Below are 18,804 nucleotides of genomic sequence, written 5' to 3'. Positions count from 1 at the left end.
TTCAGAGTACTTTTCAACACGAGTATCTGTACTTCTCCTTGAGTGTACTTGTTCCCTCTCTGGTGTCCTCAGATCCATCATGACGGAGGTTTACTCCACCACCACGGCCCCAAACCCCAAGTCCTCCCTCTTCAGCGTCCCCTCAGACAACTTGGACAGAATCCGCTTCGCTCTCAAAGTCCTGCAAGTGGTGAGTTCAAAGACCCCCTTCTTTTCTCCAAATGCTACATCAACAACAGACCTTAATTCTGAACATGCATGGTCGTGTCAGAATATAAGTGTGTGTGTGTGTGTTTGTTAATGTCAGGTACCATCATGTTCAGTGTTTTCAACACACAGATCCTCCTGGTTTACACTATACACACACTAGTGTCTCTACTTTAAAGAGTCCTCTCCTGCTGATGTTCAGGTGTATATCAGTATGTAGTGTCTCTACTTTAAAGAGTCCTCTCCTGCTGATGTTCAGGTGTATATCAGTATGTAGTGTCTCTACTTTAAAGAGTCCTCTCCTGCTGATGTTCAGGTGTATATCAGTATGTAGTGTCTCTACTTTAAAGAGTCCTCTCCTGCTGATGTTCAGGTGTATATCAGTATGTAGTGTCTCTAGTTTAAAGAGTCCTCTCCTGCTGATGTTCAGGTGTATATCAGTATGTAGTGTCTCTACTTTAAAGAGTCCTCTCCTGCTGATGTTCAGGTGTATATCAGTATGTAGTGTCTCTACTTTAAAGAGTCCTCTCCTGCTGATGTTCAGGTGTATATCAGTATGTAGTGTCTCTACTTTAAAGAGTCCTCTCCTGCTGATGTTCAGGTGTATATCAGTATGTAGTGTCTCTACTTTAAAGAGTCCTCTCCTGCTGATGTTCAGGTGTATATCAGTATGTAGTGTCTCTACTTTAAAGAGTCCTCTCCTGCTGATGTTCAGGTGTATATCAGTATGTAGTGTCTCTACTTTAAAGAGTCCTCTCCTGCTGATGTTCAGGTGTATATCAGTATGTAGTGTCTCTACTTTAAAGAGTCCTCTCCTGCTGATGTTCAGGTGTATATCAGTATGTAGTGTCTCTACTTTAAAGAGTCCTCTCCGGCTGATGCTCAGGTGTATATCAGTATGTAGTGTCTCTACTTTAAAGAGTCCTCTCCGGCTGATGCTCAGGTGTATATCAGTATGTAGTGTCTCTACTTTAAAGAGTCCTCTCCGGCTGATGCTCAGGTGTATATCAGTATGTAGTGTCTCTACTTTAAAGAGTCCTCTCCGGCTGATGCTCAGGTGTATATCAGTATGTAGTGTCTCTACTTTAAAGAGTCCTCTCCTGCTGATGTTCAGGTGTATATCAGTACGTAGTGTCTCTACTTTAAAGAGTCCTCTCCTGCTGATGTTCAGGTGTATATCAGTATGTAGTGTCTCTACTTTAAAGAGTCCTCTCCTGCTGATGTTCAGGTGTATATCAGTATGTAGTATCTCTACTTTAAAGAGTCCTCTCCTGCTGATGTTCAGGTGTATATCAGTATGTAGTGTCTCTACTTTAAAGAGTCCTCTCCTGCTGATGTTCAGGTGTATATCAGTATGTAGTGTCTCTACTTTAAAGAGTCCTCTCCTGCTGATGTTCAGGTGTATATCAGTATGTAGTGTCTCTACTTTAAAGAGTCCTCTCCGGCTGATGCTCAGGTGTATATCAGTATGTAGTGTCTCTACTTTAAAGAGTCCTCTCCTGCTGATGTTCAGGTGTATATCAGTACGTAGTGTCTCTACTTTAAAGAGTCCTCTCCTGCTGATGGTCAGGTGTATATCAGTATGTAGTGTCTCTACTTTAAAGAGTCCTCTCCTGCTGATGTTCAGGTGTATATCAGTATGTAGTGTCTCTACTTTAAAGAGTCTCTCCTGCTGATGTTCAGGTGTATATCAGTATGTAGTGTCTCTACTTTAAAGAGTCCTCTCCTGCTGATGTTCAGGTGTATATCAGTATGTAGTGTCTCTACTTTAAAGAGTCCTCTCCTGCTGATGTTCAGGTGTATATCAGTATGTAGTGTCTCTACTTTAAAGAGTCCTCTCCTGCTGATGTTCAGGTGTATATCAGTATGTAGTGTCTCTACTTTAAAGAGTCCTCTCCGGCTGATGCTCAGGTGTATATCAGTATGTAGTGTCTCTACTTTAAAGAGTCCTCTCCTGCTGATGTTCAGGTGTATATCAGTACGTAGTGTCTCTACTTTAAAGAGTCCTCTCCTGCTGATGGTCAGGTGTATATCAGTATGTAGTGTCTCTACTTTAAAGAGTCCTCTCCTGCTGATGTTCAGGTGTATATCAGTATGTAGTGTCTCTACTTTAAAGAGTCCTCTCCTGCTGATGTTCAGGTGTATATCAGTATGTAGTGTCTCTACTTTAAAGAGTCCTCTCCTGCTGATGTTCAGGTGTATATCAGTATGTAGTGTCTCTACTTTAAAGAGTCCTCTCCTGCTGATGTTCAGGTGTATATCAGTATGTAGTGTCTCTACTTTAAAGAGTCCTCTCCTGCTGATGTTCAGGTGTATATCAGTATGTAGTGTCTCTACTTTAAAGAGTCCTCACCTGCTGATGTTCAGGTGTATATCAGTATGTAGTGTCTCTACTTTAAAGAGTCCTCTCCTGCTGATGTTCAGGTGTATATCAGTATGTAGTGTCTCTACTTTAAAGAGTCCTCTCCTGCTGATGTTCAGGTGTATATCAGTATGTAGTGTCTCTACTTTAAAGTTATAGAATCATGAAAGTAGTTTGAGATTATTCTGCTGAGCGATCAGCTGTTATTCGGCTCACTGTCTCCGCATTGTCAGAGCGATTGGTTTATAAAGTAAGATACGTTTGTAGAGATGCCATGACAATATGTGAAAAATAATGTTGAAAATATCCTAAACATATGTGAACAAGTCCTGGGGACTATTTCCAGTGGTGGATGAATCCCACCTTTTTAGAGAGTGACCCCTCAGTAACAGGAAGCTGCAGAACAGGAAGTGAAAGTTCTGCAGAACTACAGTTGGCACACATCTGCTGACCCTCCTGTTTCATCAGAGGGTGTGTGTGTGTGTGTGTGGGGGGGGGGGGGTTCAGTGTGTGTGTGTGTGTGTGTGTGGCTCAGTGTCCGGTGTGTGTGTGTGTGGGGGGGGGGGGGGCTCAGTGTCGTGTGTGTGTGTGTGTGTGTGTGTGTGGGCTCAGTGTCCGGTGTGTGTTAATGTGTGTGTGTGTGGGGGGGGGGTTCCAGTGTGTGGTGGGGGGGTTCAGTGTCCGGTGTGTGTGTATGTGTGGGGGGGGGGGTTCAGTGTCCGGTGTGCGTGTATGTATGTGTGGGGGGGGGGGGGGTGGTTATGTGTCGTGTGTGTGTGTCAGGGGGGGGGGTTCAGTGTGTGGTGGGGGGGGTTCAGTGTCGTGTGTGTATGTGTGGGGGGGGGGGTTCAGTGTCCGGTGTGTGTGTGTGTGTGTGTGGAGGGGGGGGGGTTCAGTGTTGTGTGTGTCTGTGTGTGTGGAGGGGGGGGGGGTTCAGTGTCGTGTGTGTGGGGGGGGTTCAGTGTCGTGTGTGCGTGTGTGTGGGGGAGGGGGGTTCAGTGTCCGGTGTGTGTGTGTGTGGGGGGGGGGGGGTTCAGTGTCCGGTGTGTGTGTGTGTGTGTGTGTGTGTGTGGGGGGGGGGGTTCAGTGTCCGGCAGGCGGCTTGTGGTTCTGAGTGTCGACAGAAAGAGGATGTGGAGTCAGAGGAAAAAAATCTTGGTCGTCAAACTTCATCTGTGGTCAAAGTTCAGCAGCTCTCTGAGGAGGAGTAATCTGATTACTGAGGAGGAGTAATCTGATTACTGAGGAGGAGTATCTGATTACTGAGGAGGAGTATCTGATTACTGAGGAGGAGTATCTGATTACTGAGGAGGAGTATCTGATTACTGAGGAGGAGTAATCTGATTACTGAGGAGGAGTAATCTGATTACTGAGGAGGAGTAATCTGATTACTGAGGAGGAGTTACATTACAAATTATTTCAAATTATGTTAGAAACTTCTGAGAAATATCCAAAAAGTATGAGGAAGACAAACCGGAAGTATTTCAAATATGTCTGAAAGGTTTATATGAAAAATATGTGAAAAACATTTTTAAATCATCTTAAAAAATCTAAAAATATTTATGTATAAACATTTACATTTATTTAACATGAAAGAAATGTGTCAAATATTTGGGATTTTTTATTTTATATTTGAACAATTTCCACAAAATTACTGTATTTGTAAAATATGCAAAAAATATGTTGACTTTTTCCAAAAACGATTCTAAAAATGATGTCAAGTGATTAAAATGTCAGAAAAGTAAACAATGCTCCAAAAGACAAACGGGTGTAAAGATATATCTGAACATTCTGTTAAATATGTGAAAAAGGCCAGTTCCTCGTAGTCCAACGTTCTTCATCAGATGAGCAGATGATCACTTTCACACAATATGAAAGAGTTTAACCTGATTAGTATCTTAGTGTTTGGAGATGATCCACGGATCCTCTCTGTTTGTTTGGTGTTTGTTTGGTGAAAGGGGGATCAGGTTATTTCCTGCAGACGCCAGCGGCTGCTCTGCGTTGGTTTGAAGGACCCTGAGGTTCACTGAATATAAACACACCCAGCAGAGAGGGCATTCCTCAACATGAAGCTCTGATAGGTTCCACCTTAAGGATGCAGCGTGTGACCTTTGTCTGGCTCCTAGCTTGAGAGGTGAGCCTCATCGGCTGAGCGCTTCCTGACCAGACGCTGGAAAGGGTTTGGAGTCCGTTAGTCACTGTGGGGGGGGGGGGGGTTCTCTTCCTGTTGACTCATGGTGGTGCAGGCGCGCCCAAAGTGTGTGTGTGTGTGTGTGTGTGTGTGTGTGTGTGTGTGTGTGTGTGTGTGTGTGTGTTGTGTGTGTGTGTGTGTGTGTGTGTGTGTGTGTGTGTGTGTGTGTGTGTGTGTGTGTGTGTGTGTGTGTGTGTGTGTGTGTGTGTGTGTGTGTGTGTGTGTGTGTGTGTGTGTGTGTGTGTGTGTGTGTGTGTCATATTTAGATTTGTTTCAGCTTCTGTCCTTTCTGCTGGAGAATGAGGTTACATTATTTAATATCTTGCTGTGTTCCAGCTGTTATTAATGCAGATGTTACATTGATATCTTGCTGTGTTCCAGCTGTTATTAATGCAGATGTTACATTGATATCTTGCTGTGTTCCAGCTGTTATTAATGCAGATGTTACATTGATATCTTGCTGTGTTCCAGATGTTATTAATGCAGATGTTACATTGATATCTCGCTGTGTTCCAGCTGTTATTAATGCAGATGTTACATTGATATCTTGCTGTGTTCCAGATGTTATTAATGCAGATGTTACATTGATATCTTGCTGTGTTCCAGATGTTATTAATGCAGATGTTACATTGATATCTTGCTGTGTTCCAGCTGTTATTAATGCAGATGTTACATTGATATCTTGCTGTGTTCCAGATGTTATTAATGCAGATGTTACATTGATATCTTGCTGTGTTCCAGCTGTTATTAATGCAGATGTTACATTGATATCTTGCTGTGTTCCAGATGTTATTAATGCAGATGTTACATTGATATCTCGCTGTGTTCCAGCTGTTATTAATGCAGATGTTACATTGATATCTCGCTGTGTTCCAGATGTTATTAATGCAGATGTTACATTGATATCTTGCTGTGTTCCAGCTGTTATTAATGCAGATGTTACATTGATATCTTGCTGTGTTCCAGATGTTATTAATGCAGATGTTACATTGATATCTTGCTGTGTTCCAGCTGTTATTAATGCAGATGTTACATTGATATCTCGCTGTGTTCCAGCTGTTATTAATGCAGATGTTACATTGATATCTCGCTGTGTTCCAGATGTTATTAATGCAGATGTTACATTGATATCTTGCTGTGTTCCAGCTGTTATTAATGCAGATGTTACATTGATATCTTGCTGTGTTCCAGCTGTTATTAATGCAGATGTTACATTGATATCTTGCTGTGTTCCAGCTGTTATTAATGCAGATGTTACATTGATATCTTGCTGTGTTCCAGCTGTTATTAATGCAGATGTTACATTAATATCTTGCTGTGTTCCAGCTGCTGTCGCTGGTGGCCTTCGTGCTGGAGGAGGTGGTTTCCAGCTGCCTCAGTTGCTCCGCTCTTTATTTCTTTGAGTTTGTGAGCTGCACGGCCTTCCTCTTCACGCTGCTGCTCGTCATCCTCCTCTCCACGCCGCTGCACGGCCGTGTGGGAATCAGCTGCTGGCCCAAACTGGTGAGAGATATTCCTAAATGTTCCTCCAGATATTCCAGCTGAGTCTCTGTAACTCCGTGGAGATCTGGCTGAATCTGAGCCTCACTGCTGAAGGAATATTTCCCCCCTTTTAGGAAATATATATATTTCTGATATACAGTGCGTTTCATGTTTTCATCAGTGTCAATATTCCAAAGAAAGACGTTTTTTACAAAAATAATTATCTCAAAATATTCCAACCTTTTTTTTTTACCGAATTATTTTCTAAAAATAGTAAATGGGAAAATGTCCCACTTTTTTTCTCTATTCTGACTTTTCTAAAGTAATATTCAGATTTGTTCTCTAAATATTCCCATCCTTTCCTTCTTTATCTCCTTCTTTCCTTTCCTACCTCCTCCTTTACTTCTTCACCTCCTCCTCTCCTTCTATACCTCCTTCCTTACATTCCTCACTCCCTGTCTCCTCCCTTACCTTACCTTTCACTGTCCTCATCGTTCCCATCTTCACTTCCTCCTTTCCTTCCCTAGATCCTCCTTTCCTTCTATACCTCCTATTCTCTTCCTCTCTCCTCGTTAGTCAGAGTGATCGTTTCACTTTTTTTCTTTCTATAATATTTAGACTTTTTAACTATATAAAAAAAAATATATATCCTTTATTTAACCAGGTAAAAGACTCTTTGAGATTAAAATCTCTTTTCCAAGAGTGACCTGGCCAAGAAGGGCAGCATGTACGAAGTTACAACAGATAAAACACAGACATGACAGGCAGACAAATACAGCGGCACATTAGCCCGTCAATATGCGAAGTAAAAAAAACTATTAAAAATCATTCAAAACTGGCAAAATTTAAAACGACTTTAGGATATACGAGCACTCACATCTACCAATGGTGTGGTGTCCTCTGTCCTTTAGGATGGACCTGAATTCCCCCATAGTGATTACATCTGAGAGTTTCAGCTCCTTCTGAACTTTGTTCCAAGCTGTGGAGGCAGCATGTTTAAAAGCTGTTTTACCCAGTTCTGTTGTCACTGTAGGAACCAGCATCTGAATAACCTCTTGGGAGCGCAGGCCATCGGCCATTTACTATCATTTACTATAATTTACTATAATTTACTATAATTTACTATCATTTACTATCATTTACTATAATCTACTTTGACAATGTTGCCTTTTTTTCTCTCTAATTAAAACTGTGATATATGTTTCTCGTCGTATCGCCCATCCCATAATGACCTGAAAGCCCATCCCATAATAACCTCAAAGCCCATCCCATAGTGACCTCAAAGCCCATCCCATAGTGACCTGAAAGCCCATCCCATAGTGACCTGAAAGCCCATCCCATAATGACCTCAAAGCCCATCCCACAATGACCTCAAAGCCCATCCCACAATGACCTCAAAGCCCATCCCATAATAACCTCAAAGCCCATCCCATAGTGACCTCAAAGCCCTTCCCATAATGACCTCAAAGCCCATCCCATAGTGACCTCAAAGCCCATCCCATAATGACCTCAAAGCCCATCCCATAGTGACCTCAAAGCCCATCCCATAGTGACCTCAAAGCCCATCCCACAATGACCTCAAAGCCCATCCCATAATAACCTCAAAGCCCATCCCATAGTGACCTCAAAGCCCTTCCCATAATGACCTCAAAGCCCATCCCATAGTGACCTCAAAGCCCATCCCATAATGACCTCAAAGCCCATCCCATAGTGACCTCAAAGCCCATCCCATAATGACCTCAAAGCCCATCCCATAGTGACCTCAAAGCCCATCCCACAATGACCTCAAAGCCCATCCCACAATGACCTCAAAGCCCATCCCATAATGACCTCAAAGCCCATCCCATAATGACCTCAAAGCCCATCCCATAGTGACCTCAAAGCCCATCCCATAATGACCTCAAAGCCCATCCCATAATGACCTCAAAGCCCATCCCATAGTGACCTCAAAGCCCATCCCATAATAACCTCAAAGCCCATCCCATAGTGACCTCAAAGCCCATCCCATAATGACCTGAAAGCCCATCCCATAATGACCTCAAAGCCCTTCCCATAATGACCTCAAAGCCCATCCCATAGTGACCTCAAAGCCCATCCCATAATGACCTCAAAGCCCATCCCATAGTGACCTCAAAGCCCATCCCATAGTGACCTCAAAGCCCATCCCATAGTGACCTCAAAGCCCATCCCATAATAACCTCAAAGCCCATCCCATAGTGACCTCAAAGCCCATCCCATAATGACCTCAAAGCCCATCCCATAATGACCTCAAAGCCCATCCCATAGTGACCTCAAAGCCCATCCCATAATGACCTCAAAGCCCATCCCATAATGACCTCAAAGCCCATCCCATAATGACCTCAAAGCCCATCCCCTAAGGACCTCAAAGCCCATCCCATAGTGACCTGAAAGCCCATCCCATAATGACCTCAAAGCCCATCCCCTAAGGACCTGAAAGCCCATCCCATAGTGACCTCAAAGCCCATCCCATAATGACCTCAAAGCCCATCCCATAGTGACCTCAAAGCCCATCCCATAGTGACCTCAAAGCCCATCCCATAGTGACCTCAAAGCCCATCCCATAGTGACCTCAAAGCCCATCCCATAATGACCTGAAAGCCCATCCCATAATAACCTCAAAGCCCATCCCATAGTGACCTCAAAGCCCATCCCATAATGACCTCAAAGCCCATCCCACAATGACCTCAAAGCCCATCCCACAATGACCTCAAAGCCCATCCCATAATGACCTCAAAGCCCATCCCATAGTGACCTCAAAGCCCATCCCATAATAACCTCAAAGCCCATCCCATAGTGACCTCAAAGCCCATCCCATAATGACCTGAAAGCCCATCCCATAATGACCTCAAAGCCCTTCCCATAATGACCTCAAAGCCCATCCCATAGTGACCTGAAAGCCCATCCCATAGTGACCTGAAAGCCCATCCCATAATGACCTCAAAGCCCATCCCACAATGACCTCAAAGCCCATCCCACAATGACCTCAAAGCCCATCCCATAATGACCTCAAAGCCCATCCCATAGTGACCTCAAAGCCCATCCCATAATAACCTCAAAGCCCATCCCATAGTGACCTCAAAGCCCATCCCATAATGACCTGAAAGCCCATCCCATAATGACCTCAAAGCCCTTCCCATAATGACCTCAAAGCCCATCCCATAGTGACCTCAAAGCCCATCCCATAATGACCTCAAAGCCCATCCCATAGTGACCTCAAAGCCCATCCCATAGTGACCTCAAAGCCCATCCCATAGTGACCTCAAAGCCCATCCCATAATAACCTCAAAGCCCTTCCCATAATGACCTCAAAGCCCATCCCATAGTGACCTCAAAGCCCATCCCATAATGACCTCAAAGCCCATCCCATAATGACCTCAAAGCCCATCCCATAATGACCTCAAAGCCCATCCCCTAAGGACCTCAAAGCCCATCCCATAGTGACCTGAAAGCCCATCCCATAATGACCTCAAAGCCCATCCCCTAAGGACCTGAAAGCCCATCCCATAGTGACCTCAAAGCCCATCCCATAATGACCTCAAAGCCCATCCCATAGTGACCTCAAAGCCCATCCCATAGTGACCTCAAAGCCCATCCCATAGTGACCTCAAAGCCCATCCCATAGTGACCTCAAAGCCCATCCCATAGTGACCTCAAAGCCCATCCCATAGTGACCTCAAACCCCATCCCATAATGACCTCAAAGCCCATCCCATAATGACCTCAAAGCCCATCCCCTAAGGACCTCAAAGCCCATCCCATAGTGACCTCAAAGCCCATCCCATAGTGACCTCAAAGCCCATCCCATAATGACCTCAAAGCCCATCCCATAGTGACCTCAAAGCCCATCCCATAATGACCTCAAAGCCCATCCCATAGTGACCTCAAAGCCCATCCCATAGTGACCTCAAAGCCCATCCCATAGTGACCTCAAAGCCCATCCCATAGTGACCTCAAAGCCCATCCCGTAGTGACCTCAAAGCCCATCCCATAGTGACCTCAAAGCCCATCCCATAGTGACCTCAAAGCCCATCCCATAATGACCTCAAAGCCCATCCCGTAGTGACCTCAAAGCCCATCCCATAATGACCTCAAAGCCCGTCCCATAGTGACCTCAAAGCCCATCCCGTAGTGACCTCAAAGCCCATCCCATAGTGACCTCAAAGCCCATCCCATAATGACCTCAAAGCCCATCCCATAATGACCTCAAAGCCCATCCCGTAGTGACCTCAAAGCCCATCCCATAATGACCTCAAAGCCCATCCCATAATGACCTCAAAGCCCATCCCATAATGACCTCAAAGCCCATCCCGTAGTGACCTCAAAGCCCATCCCATAATGACCTCAAAGCCCATCCCATAGTGACCTGAAAGCCCATCCCGTAGTGACCTCAAAGCCCATCCCATAATGACCTCAAAGCCCATCCCATAATGACCTCAAAGCCCATCCCGTAGTGACCTCAAATCCCATCCCGTAGTGACCTCAAAGCCCATCCCATAGTGACCTCAAAGCCCATCCCATAGTGACCTCAAAGCCCATCCCGTAGTGACCTCAAAGCCCATCCCATAATGACCTCAAAGCCCATCCCATAATGACCTCAAAGCCCATCCCGTAGTGACCTCAAAGCCCATCCCATAATGACCTCAAAGCCCATCCCATAATGACCTCAAAGCCCATCCCGTAGTGACCTCAAAGCCCATCCCATAATGACCTCAAAGCCCATCCCGTAGTGACCTCAAAGCCCATCCCATAATGACCTCAAAGCCCATCCCATAATGACCTCAAAGCCCATCCCGTAGTGACCTCAAAGCCCATCCCATAATGACCTCAAAGCCCATCCCGTAGTGACCTCAAAGCCCATCCCATAATGACCTCAAAGCCCATCCCATAATGACCTCAAAGCCCATCCCATAGTGACCTCAAAGCCCATCCCATAGTGACCTCAAAGCCCATCCCATAGTGACCTCAAAGCCCATCCCATAGTGACCTCAAAGCCCATCCCATAGTGACCTCAAAGCCCATCCCGTAGTGACCTCAAAGCCCATCCCATAATGACCTCAAAGCCCATCCCATAATGACCTCAAAGCCCATCCCATAATGACCTCAAAGCCCATCCCATAATGACCTCAAAGCCCATCCCATAATGACCTCAAAGCCCATCCCATAGTGACCTCAAAGCCCATCCCATAGTGACCTCAAAGCCCATCCCATAATGACCTCAAAGCCCATCCCATAGTGACCTCAAAGCCCATCCCATAATGACCTCAAAGCCCATCCCATAGTGACCTCAAAGCCCATCCCATAATGACCTCAAAGCCCATCCCATAGTGACCTCAAAGCCCATCCCATAGTGACCTCAAAGCCCATCCCATAGTGACCTCAAAGCCCATCCCGTAGTGACCTCAAAGCCCATCCCGTAGTGACCTCAAAGCCCATCCCATAGTGACCTCAAAGCCCATCCCATAATGACCTCAAAGCCCATCCCATAGTGACCTCAAAGCCCATCCCATAGTGACCTCAAAGCCCATCCCATAATGACCTGAAAGCCCATCCCATAATGACCTCAAAGCCCATCCCATAATGACCTCAAAGCCCATCCCATAGTGACCTCAAAGCCCATCCCGTAGTGACCTCAAAGCCCATCCCATAGTGACCTCAAAGCCCATCCCATAATGACCTCAAAGCCCTTCCCGTAGTGACCTCAAAGCCCATCCCATAGTGACCTCAAAGCCCATCCCATAATGACCTCAAAGCCCATCCCGTAGTGACCTCAAAGCCCATCCCATAATGACCTCAAAGCCCATCCCATAATGACCTCAAAGCCCATCCCGTAGTGACCTCAAAGCCCATCCCATAATGACCTCAAAGCCCATCCCATAGTGACCTCAAAGCCCATCCCGTAGTGACCTCAAAGCCCATCCCATAATGACCTCAAAGCCCATCCCATAATGACCTCAAAGCCCATCCCATAATGACCTCAAAGCCCATCCCATAATGACCTCAAAGCCCATCCCATAGTGACCTCAAAGCCCATCCCATAGTGACCTCAAAGCCCATCCCATAATGACCTCAAAGCCCATCCCATAGTGACCTCAAAGCCCATCCCATAGTGACCTCAAAGCCCATCCCGTAGTGACCTCAAAGCCCATCCCATAGTGACCTCAAAGCCCATCCCATAATGACCTCAAAGCCCATCCCATAGTGACCTCAAAGCCCATCCCGTAGTGACCTAAAAGCCCATCCCATAGTGACCTCAAAGCCCATCCCGTAATGACCTCAAAGCCCATCCCGTAATGACCTCAAAGCCCATCCCGTAGTGACCTCAAAGCCCATCCCATAGTGACCTCAAAGCCCATCCCATAGTGACCTCAAAGCCCATCCCATAATGACCTCAAAGCCCATCCCATAGTGACCTCAAAGCCCATCCCATAATGACCTCAAAGCCCATCCCATAGTGACCTCAAAGCCCATCCCATAGTGACCTCAAAGCCCATCCCGTAATGACCTCAAAGCCCATCCCGTAGTGACCTCAAAGCCCATCCCGTAGTGACCTCAAAGCCCATCCCATAATGACCTCAAAGCCCATCCCATAGTGACCTCAAAGCCCATCCCATAGTGACCTCAAAGCCCATCCCATAATGACCTCAAAGCCCATCCCATAATGACCTCAAAGCCCATCCCATAATGACCTCAAAGCCCATCCCGTAGTGACCTCAAAGCCCATCCCGTAGTGACCTCAAAGCCCATCCCATAATGACCTCAAAGCCCATCCCATAATGACCTCAAAGCCCATCCCATAGTGACCTGAAAGCCCATCCCATAGTGACCTCAAAGCCCATCCCGTAGTGACCTCAAAGCCCATCCCATAATGACCTCAAAGCCCATCCCATAGTGACCTCAAAGCCCATCCCATAGTGACCTCAAAGCCCATCCCATAATGACCTCAAAGCCCATCCCCTAATGACCTCAAAGCCCATCCCGTAGTGACCTCAAAGCCCATCCCATAATGACCTCAAAGCCCATCCCATAGTGACCTCAAAGCCCATCCCATAGTGACCTCAAAGCCCATCCCATAGTGACCTCAAAGCCCATCCCGTAGTGACCTCAAAGCCCATCCCATAATGACCTCAAAGCCCATCCCGTAGTGACCTCAAAGCCCATCCCGTAGTGACCTCAAAGCCCATCCCATAATGACCTCAAAGCCCATCCCATAATGACCTGAAAGCCCATCCCATAATGACCTCAAAGCCCATCCCATAATGACCTCAAAGCCCATCCCGTAGTGACCTCAAAGCCCATCCCATAATGACCTCAAAGCCCATCCCATAATGACCTGAAAGCCCATCCCATAATGACCTCAAAGCCCATCCCATAATGACCTCAAAGCCCATCCCATAATGACCTCAAAGCCCATCCCATAGTGACCTCAAAGCCCATCCCATAATGACCTGAAACCATGGAGATATTCAGACATTTAGGGAAAGGTGGATTTGATGTTCTTCTTCTGTGGTGCAGGATTTTGCGTACACCGCTGTCATGGCTCTGCTCTTCCTCATCGCCTCCCTCGTCTTCGGTGCAGACAACGGGGGCTCCACGGAGGAGATCACTGCTGTGGTGAGAAGCATCCCAATCATTCATCCTTTCCTTCTTTCCTTTCCTACCTCCTCCTTTACTTCTTCATCCTTTCCCTTCCTACCACTTCCTTTCTTTTATCTCCTTCTTTCCTTTCCTACCTCCTCCTTTACTTCTTCATCCTTTCCCTTCCTGCCACTTCCTTTCCTTCTTTATCTCCTTATTTCCTTTCCTACCTCCTCCTTTACTTCTTTATCCTTTCCTTTCCTACCACTTCCTTTCCTTCTTTATCTCCTTCTTCCCTTTCCTACCTCCTCCTTTACTTTATCTTTTGCTTTCCTACACTTCCTTTACTTCTCTACCTTCTCCTTTCCTTTCCTTCTTAACTTTCCTTCTTTCCTTTCCTAACTCCTCCTTTACTTCTCTACCTCCTCCCCTTTCCTTTCCCTCTTAACCTCCACCTTTCTTTTGATATCTCCTTGTTTCCTTTACTATCTCCTCCTTTCCTTCCTTACCTCCAACTTTACCTTCTTCTATACTTCCTTCATTCTTAACTACTTTTCACCTCCCCTACCTCCTCCTTTCCTTCTCTTCCTCCTTGTTTCCTTTCACCCCTTTTATGTTTTCTCTTTCCTTCTGTACCTTTCCATCTTCACCTCCTCCTTTCCTTCTATACCTCCTTCCTTCCATTCCTCACTCCCCGTCTCGTCCCTTACTACCTACTTTCCAACCTACCTCCTTTCCTTCTCTACCTTTCACTTTCCTCATTGTTCCCATCTTCACCTCCTTCTCTCCTTCCCTAAATCCTCCTTTCCTTCTATACCTCCTCTTCCTCTCTCCTTGTTAGTCAGGGTGATCGTTTCTCTCCGATGTTCAGGCTTATATGTTTTTTATTGAATATCTTCCTCCTCTGGCAGGCGTTTGGTTTCCTGGCGACGGTGATGTTTTTCTCAGACGTTGGATACTTCTTGAAGACTCGCGGCCTCCCCTTTAGGAGCGGCGGCGCTCCGGACACGAGTAACGGAGGCGTGGCGGCGCCGGCCGAGGTGGAGAAACTCAACGCGACAGAATAAGTCTCTGTGTTTTACTGTCCCTCACCATTCCTTTAACACGAGCGTCTTCATCGGCTCAGAAACTTCTGAAGAGACTTCTCTTTTATTACACGTGTTAACAGATTTCACCTCACGGGGCCCGGCTGTGAACCCTGAGGTGTTCAGGACCTCAAAGTGAAACGATAGAAGGGTCTCCATAGAAACTGCCGGATGCTAACCTGCAGGTGTTGGGACATTTGCACAATTGGCATAAGTTGAGTTAATTAGCGTTATAGCCTTTGGGGACAATAGTTTAAAAACTGATTTGGACAATTTCAGAGCGATTTTATGGGATACTGAGTTCATTTCTGACATTTTCAAGATCACAAATGGCGGCTTTAACCAGAAAATGTCTATATTTGTCTATCTGTGGACTGATCTGATACATTTTGAAGGTTTAGGGATTGCCAATAATTGCGTTAATCAGCGTTATAGCCTATGTGGTCTTGGGGGCTGTTGAGGATGCTGAATCCATTTTCCATCAGGATCCTAAATGGCAGAACCAGACAATGCCAATATTTGTACACTCAAATACTGAGTTGACTAATTTTGGAACGATTTGATAGCTTTAGGGGACTCTGGATCATCTGGATTGACTCTGGATCATCTGGATTGACTCTGGATCATCTGGATTGACTCTGGATCATCTGGATGGGACAGATTGCTTATTTATCTGAAAGTAATTGTCCACAGTAGAGGTAATGATGATCATCTTGTGTTCTCTATATCCAATGATCACAACACTACTCACGGTAATCAGCCCACAGAGAGAACAGATATGCCGCTTCCCGAAACAGATTCAGCTTCCTCAATAACCCCCAAACCCACTCCTCAACTGTCCAAATCAGCCATTTTTAAATGATTGTCCACATAGGCTATACTACTGCTAATCAACCCAACTTATGCTAATTGCCCAAATTATGCAGGTTAGCATCCGGCAGTTTCTATGTGCTGGAGACCCTACGTTACATTTCTAACAACATGGGGTACTCAACATTTCCGGGTTCACTAAGCTGGCATCTAGACTATACATGTATTAAGTTCATAGAAAGCTATAATATTAAGTTTAAATACCAAAATATCACGTTCAACTTTAATATTATTGCTTCCAACTAACCTAATGCAGTTTTGTGAAATTTGATGAAATTATACATTTAATTGAAGTTAGTTTTTTGAGTGCAGTGTAGATATACAATGAGAACCTGAAGTCTCAGGCGCCTCCGATAACACGCCATGAATATATATATCAGAGATGAAACCAACATGAAGACAGAGCAGGAAGAGACGGAGTAAAGGCAGGAGAAGACATTTCTAATACGTGTCCATGCAGGTCTTGCACTAGTCTCCCAGGAGCAGTGAGAAAAGCTTTATTTGTATTTGTAGATGTCTCTCAGCCCCTCCTGAACCTCTGTCAGACCTGTACCAGGAGCTGCTTCAGAAGTATATATTCATAACAGCTGAGATGTATTTGGTAAAGATTTTATACTCTTCATTATTTTTCATCTGATCGTCACGCTCTCAGTTTTCTCTTAATCACTTTGTATTTTTGTAATGTAATGTCTTTTGAAGGAAATCATGTCCACATTTTTAAATACAATCTAAATGATGATTATTTTTAAAGACAAAGCGATCAGCTGTTTATTAATCCTGGCTTGATTTCAAAGAGGATTTTCTGCTAATATTTGTATTTTTATGCCCAAAAAGTGAAGCGGACTGGAAGTTACGATCTAATGACTTCCTTCGTGTGCGGGAGATATGTCCAGAGGTTTAAAGACGGACATTATTTGGATCCTTTTTATAAATGTGTGGCCTTACATTTCAGGACACAGACATACAAAATGAAATATATAATGTTCTACCGAAGGAACTGGTTTCTTTCTACAAAAAGACAATCAGTGAAACTTCTCAAATGAAAAGCAGTTGTATTTGTTCATGCTTGATGATCTGCGGCCACAGAGTGAAATGAACACCATGCATCATATTAATCTTTCTTAACGAATGTTCTTATTCATGTCAGAGTCCAGAAATCTGATGAATGTGGAGAAAAGTAAGGTTTTTTATGATATAAATATCTCCACGATTTCCTTCTGTGCTGTGCCTGTTAGAATATATTTTCATACGTTTGTTTCACAAAATACTGCCTGAAGAAACGATGAATCTATCCCGTTGTCTTTTCTTATTCTGTAATAAAAACATTTTCAACAAATAAAAGTGCTGTTTTTTCACTTTGATTTAAATCACATGGCTTTGAATCACTTTCGGGATTTTAACTGCATTTATCTGAATATATAAATATATACTCCTGAACCTGAAGAGGGTATTTTAAAGATATTTAATTATCTAATTAGTGTAATGATGGATAAGATGACAATTATTTTATAAAATGAATAAGTTAAGCCACATTTTTGTTAATATTTAAACCAAAATATTAAAATAAAAATATTGAAATACTCAAGTAAAGTACAAGTGTAGTTAAAACAGTCAGGGTTACATTCTGCTTGAAGGGAAGCTGCGCCCCCTGCTGGTGTAACACTGCAGTACATAGTCAAATAGTGGCAAAGCATTTTTAGGAAATCCCCATAGCATATCCTCCGTTGCTATAGCAATCCTCTGTTGCTATGGACACCAGGATTTATGGAAGCTAGCGGCACTAATAACGTCTTATAAACAAGAAGTTCTTATTTAGTGAAAAATACATGTTTGGACATCATTTGGTTAAATGTGGGTAAGTACAAACTGTTGGGAATATATTCTCCATGTTTGTTATCACTTTTTAATTCACCTAATGTATTTTATAGTCTTATTTTTGACTGAAGTGTCTGTTGGAGCAAAGTACCCGGATCTGCTGCTCTCCTATCCAGAGACCGTTGGCCTTCTGTGTCGAACACAGAAATCTGTCGCTGGAGATTCATAAGAGATGTTTGAATGCAGGGCGTTTGCCTGTAATGGGTTATTTTCCCACTGGAGTATTATTATTTTTATTGAATAACTTTGTTGGGCTTGTTTTTAGCTGATTTTATATCTAAGTTATATTACACACAGGTTCCTTGAACGCCTCATTGACAGCTCCAAGGTTGAGGTTGAATAGTCCATTTAGCTTATCCTTCCTAACGGAGTGAAATGACCCGGAAGTCCCTCAGTGGCAGCCATGATAAGAGCCGTTCCAATTCTCCAAATGAAAGGAAAGGAGGTTTCAAACTTCCTTTATAACCTCCTTTAGCTTAGGAACCACTGGACCTCCCTCACCGAAAGGAGAGGAGAAAATGCTGCCCCACAATGCATTGCAGCCGCAGCATTTGCCGTCACACAACAGTCGGCCGTTCACGGAAACAAACGATTATGCCGGAGAAATGATATCATGAAAGTTACGGTGCTTATTAAGCATTTTAAAACGTATGTGGTAAGTTGCCAAAGTGCTTTGTTTTGAACGTTCATCAGTATTATAATCAAAAAGAGAAATATGAACGTTAGTTTTTACTGAAATGATCAAATAAAGTCAACATTTCACTGAGCTGTGTGGGGTTTGTTCAACTTTTAAAAGATGTTTGAATGATGTACACAGTGATAGGTGTTAAGGACTAACGTTTATAATAAATACATCTGTATTGATTTTAAGATCTTTTCATCCAATCATACGTATTGGGATCATTTGTATTAATGTGGACCAGAGGGAGAGGGTGACGAGCAGAAGTTTCACTTTCCTTTTTATTTCAATTCCAGCTTTGGTCATGAAGAATCTGTTTCTCTGTTGTTCATAAAGCATAAAGCAACAGCATCAGAGCACGGTGCAGAGTCTCTAGATGAGTCCCTCGTTCTTATTAAACATCCATGTTGTAGTCCTCTGTATAGAAAACTCTAGTTTCCATAGTTTCCCCACAGCAG

General features: G+C 44.3%; 1 protein-coding gene across 1 annotated transcript; it reads left to right on the top strand.

Annotated features, from left to right (window-relative positions):
- Positions 1–31: 31 nt before the first annotated feature.
- cmtm6 (CKLF-like MARVEL transmembrane domain containing 6) lies at positions 32–17,133 on the top strand. The gene is made up of 4 exons (XM_079692325.1): positions 32–190; positions 6,087–6,263; positions 13,775–13,873; positions 14,749–17,133. The coding sequence occupies exons 1-4, from the start codon at positions 80–82 to the stop codon at positions 14,902–14,904; spliced, it is 543 nt and encodes a 180-aa protein (XP_079548451.1). The 5' UTR covers positions 32–79; the 3' UTR covers positions 14,905–17,133.
- The last annotated feature ends 1,671 nt before the right edge of the window (positions 17,134–18,804 follow it).

This window comes from Notothenia rossii, assembly GCF_949606895.1.
Source record: "Notothenia rossii genome assembly, chromosome: 7".
Lineage (NCBI taxonomy): Eukaryota > Metazoa > Chordata > Actinopteri > Perciformes > Nototheniidae > Notothenia > Notothenia rossii.
The sequence above is the reverse complement of the archived record's forward strand: the minus strand, read 5'-3'. Positions and strand labels throughout refer to the sequence as shown.

Coding starts and splice junctions, on each gene's coding strand:
- cmtm6 (XM_079692325.1), top strand. CDS start 80: ATGACGGAGGTTTACTCCACCACCACGGCCCCAAACCCCAAGTCCTCC. Junction 191..6,086: donor CTCTCAAAGTCCTGCAAGTG/GTGAGTTCAAAG, acceptor GCTGTGTTCCAG/CTGCTGTCGCTGGTGGCCTT. Junction 6,264..13,774: donor TCAGCTGCTGGCCCAAACTG/GTGAGAGATATT, acceptor TCTGTGGTGCAG/GATTTTGCGTACACCGCTGT.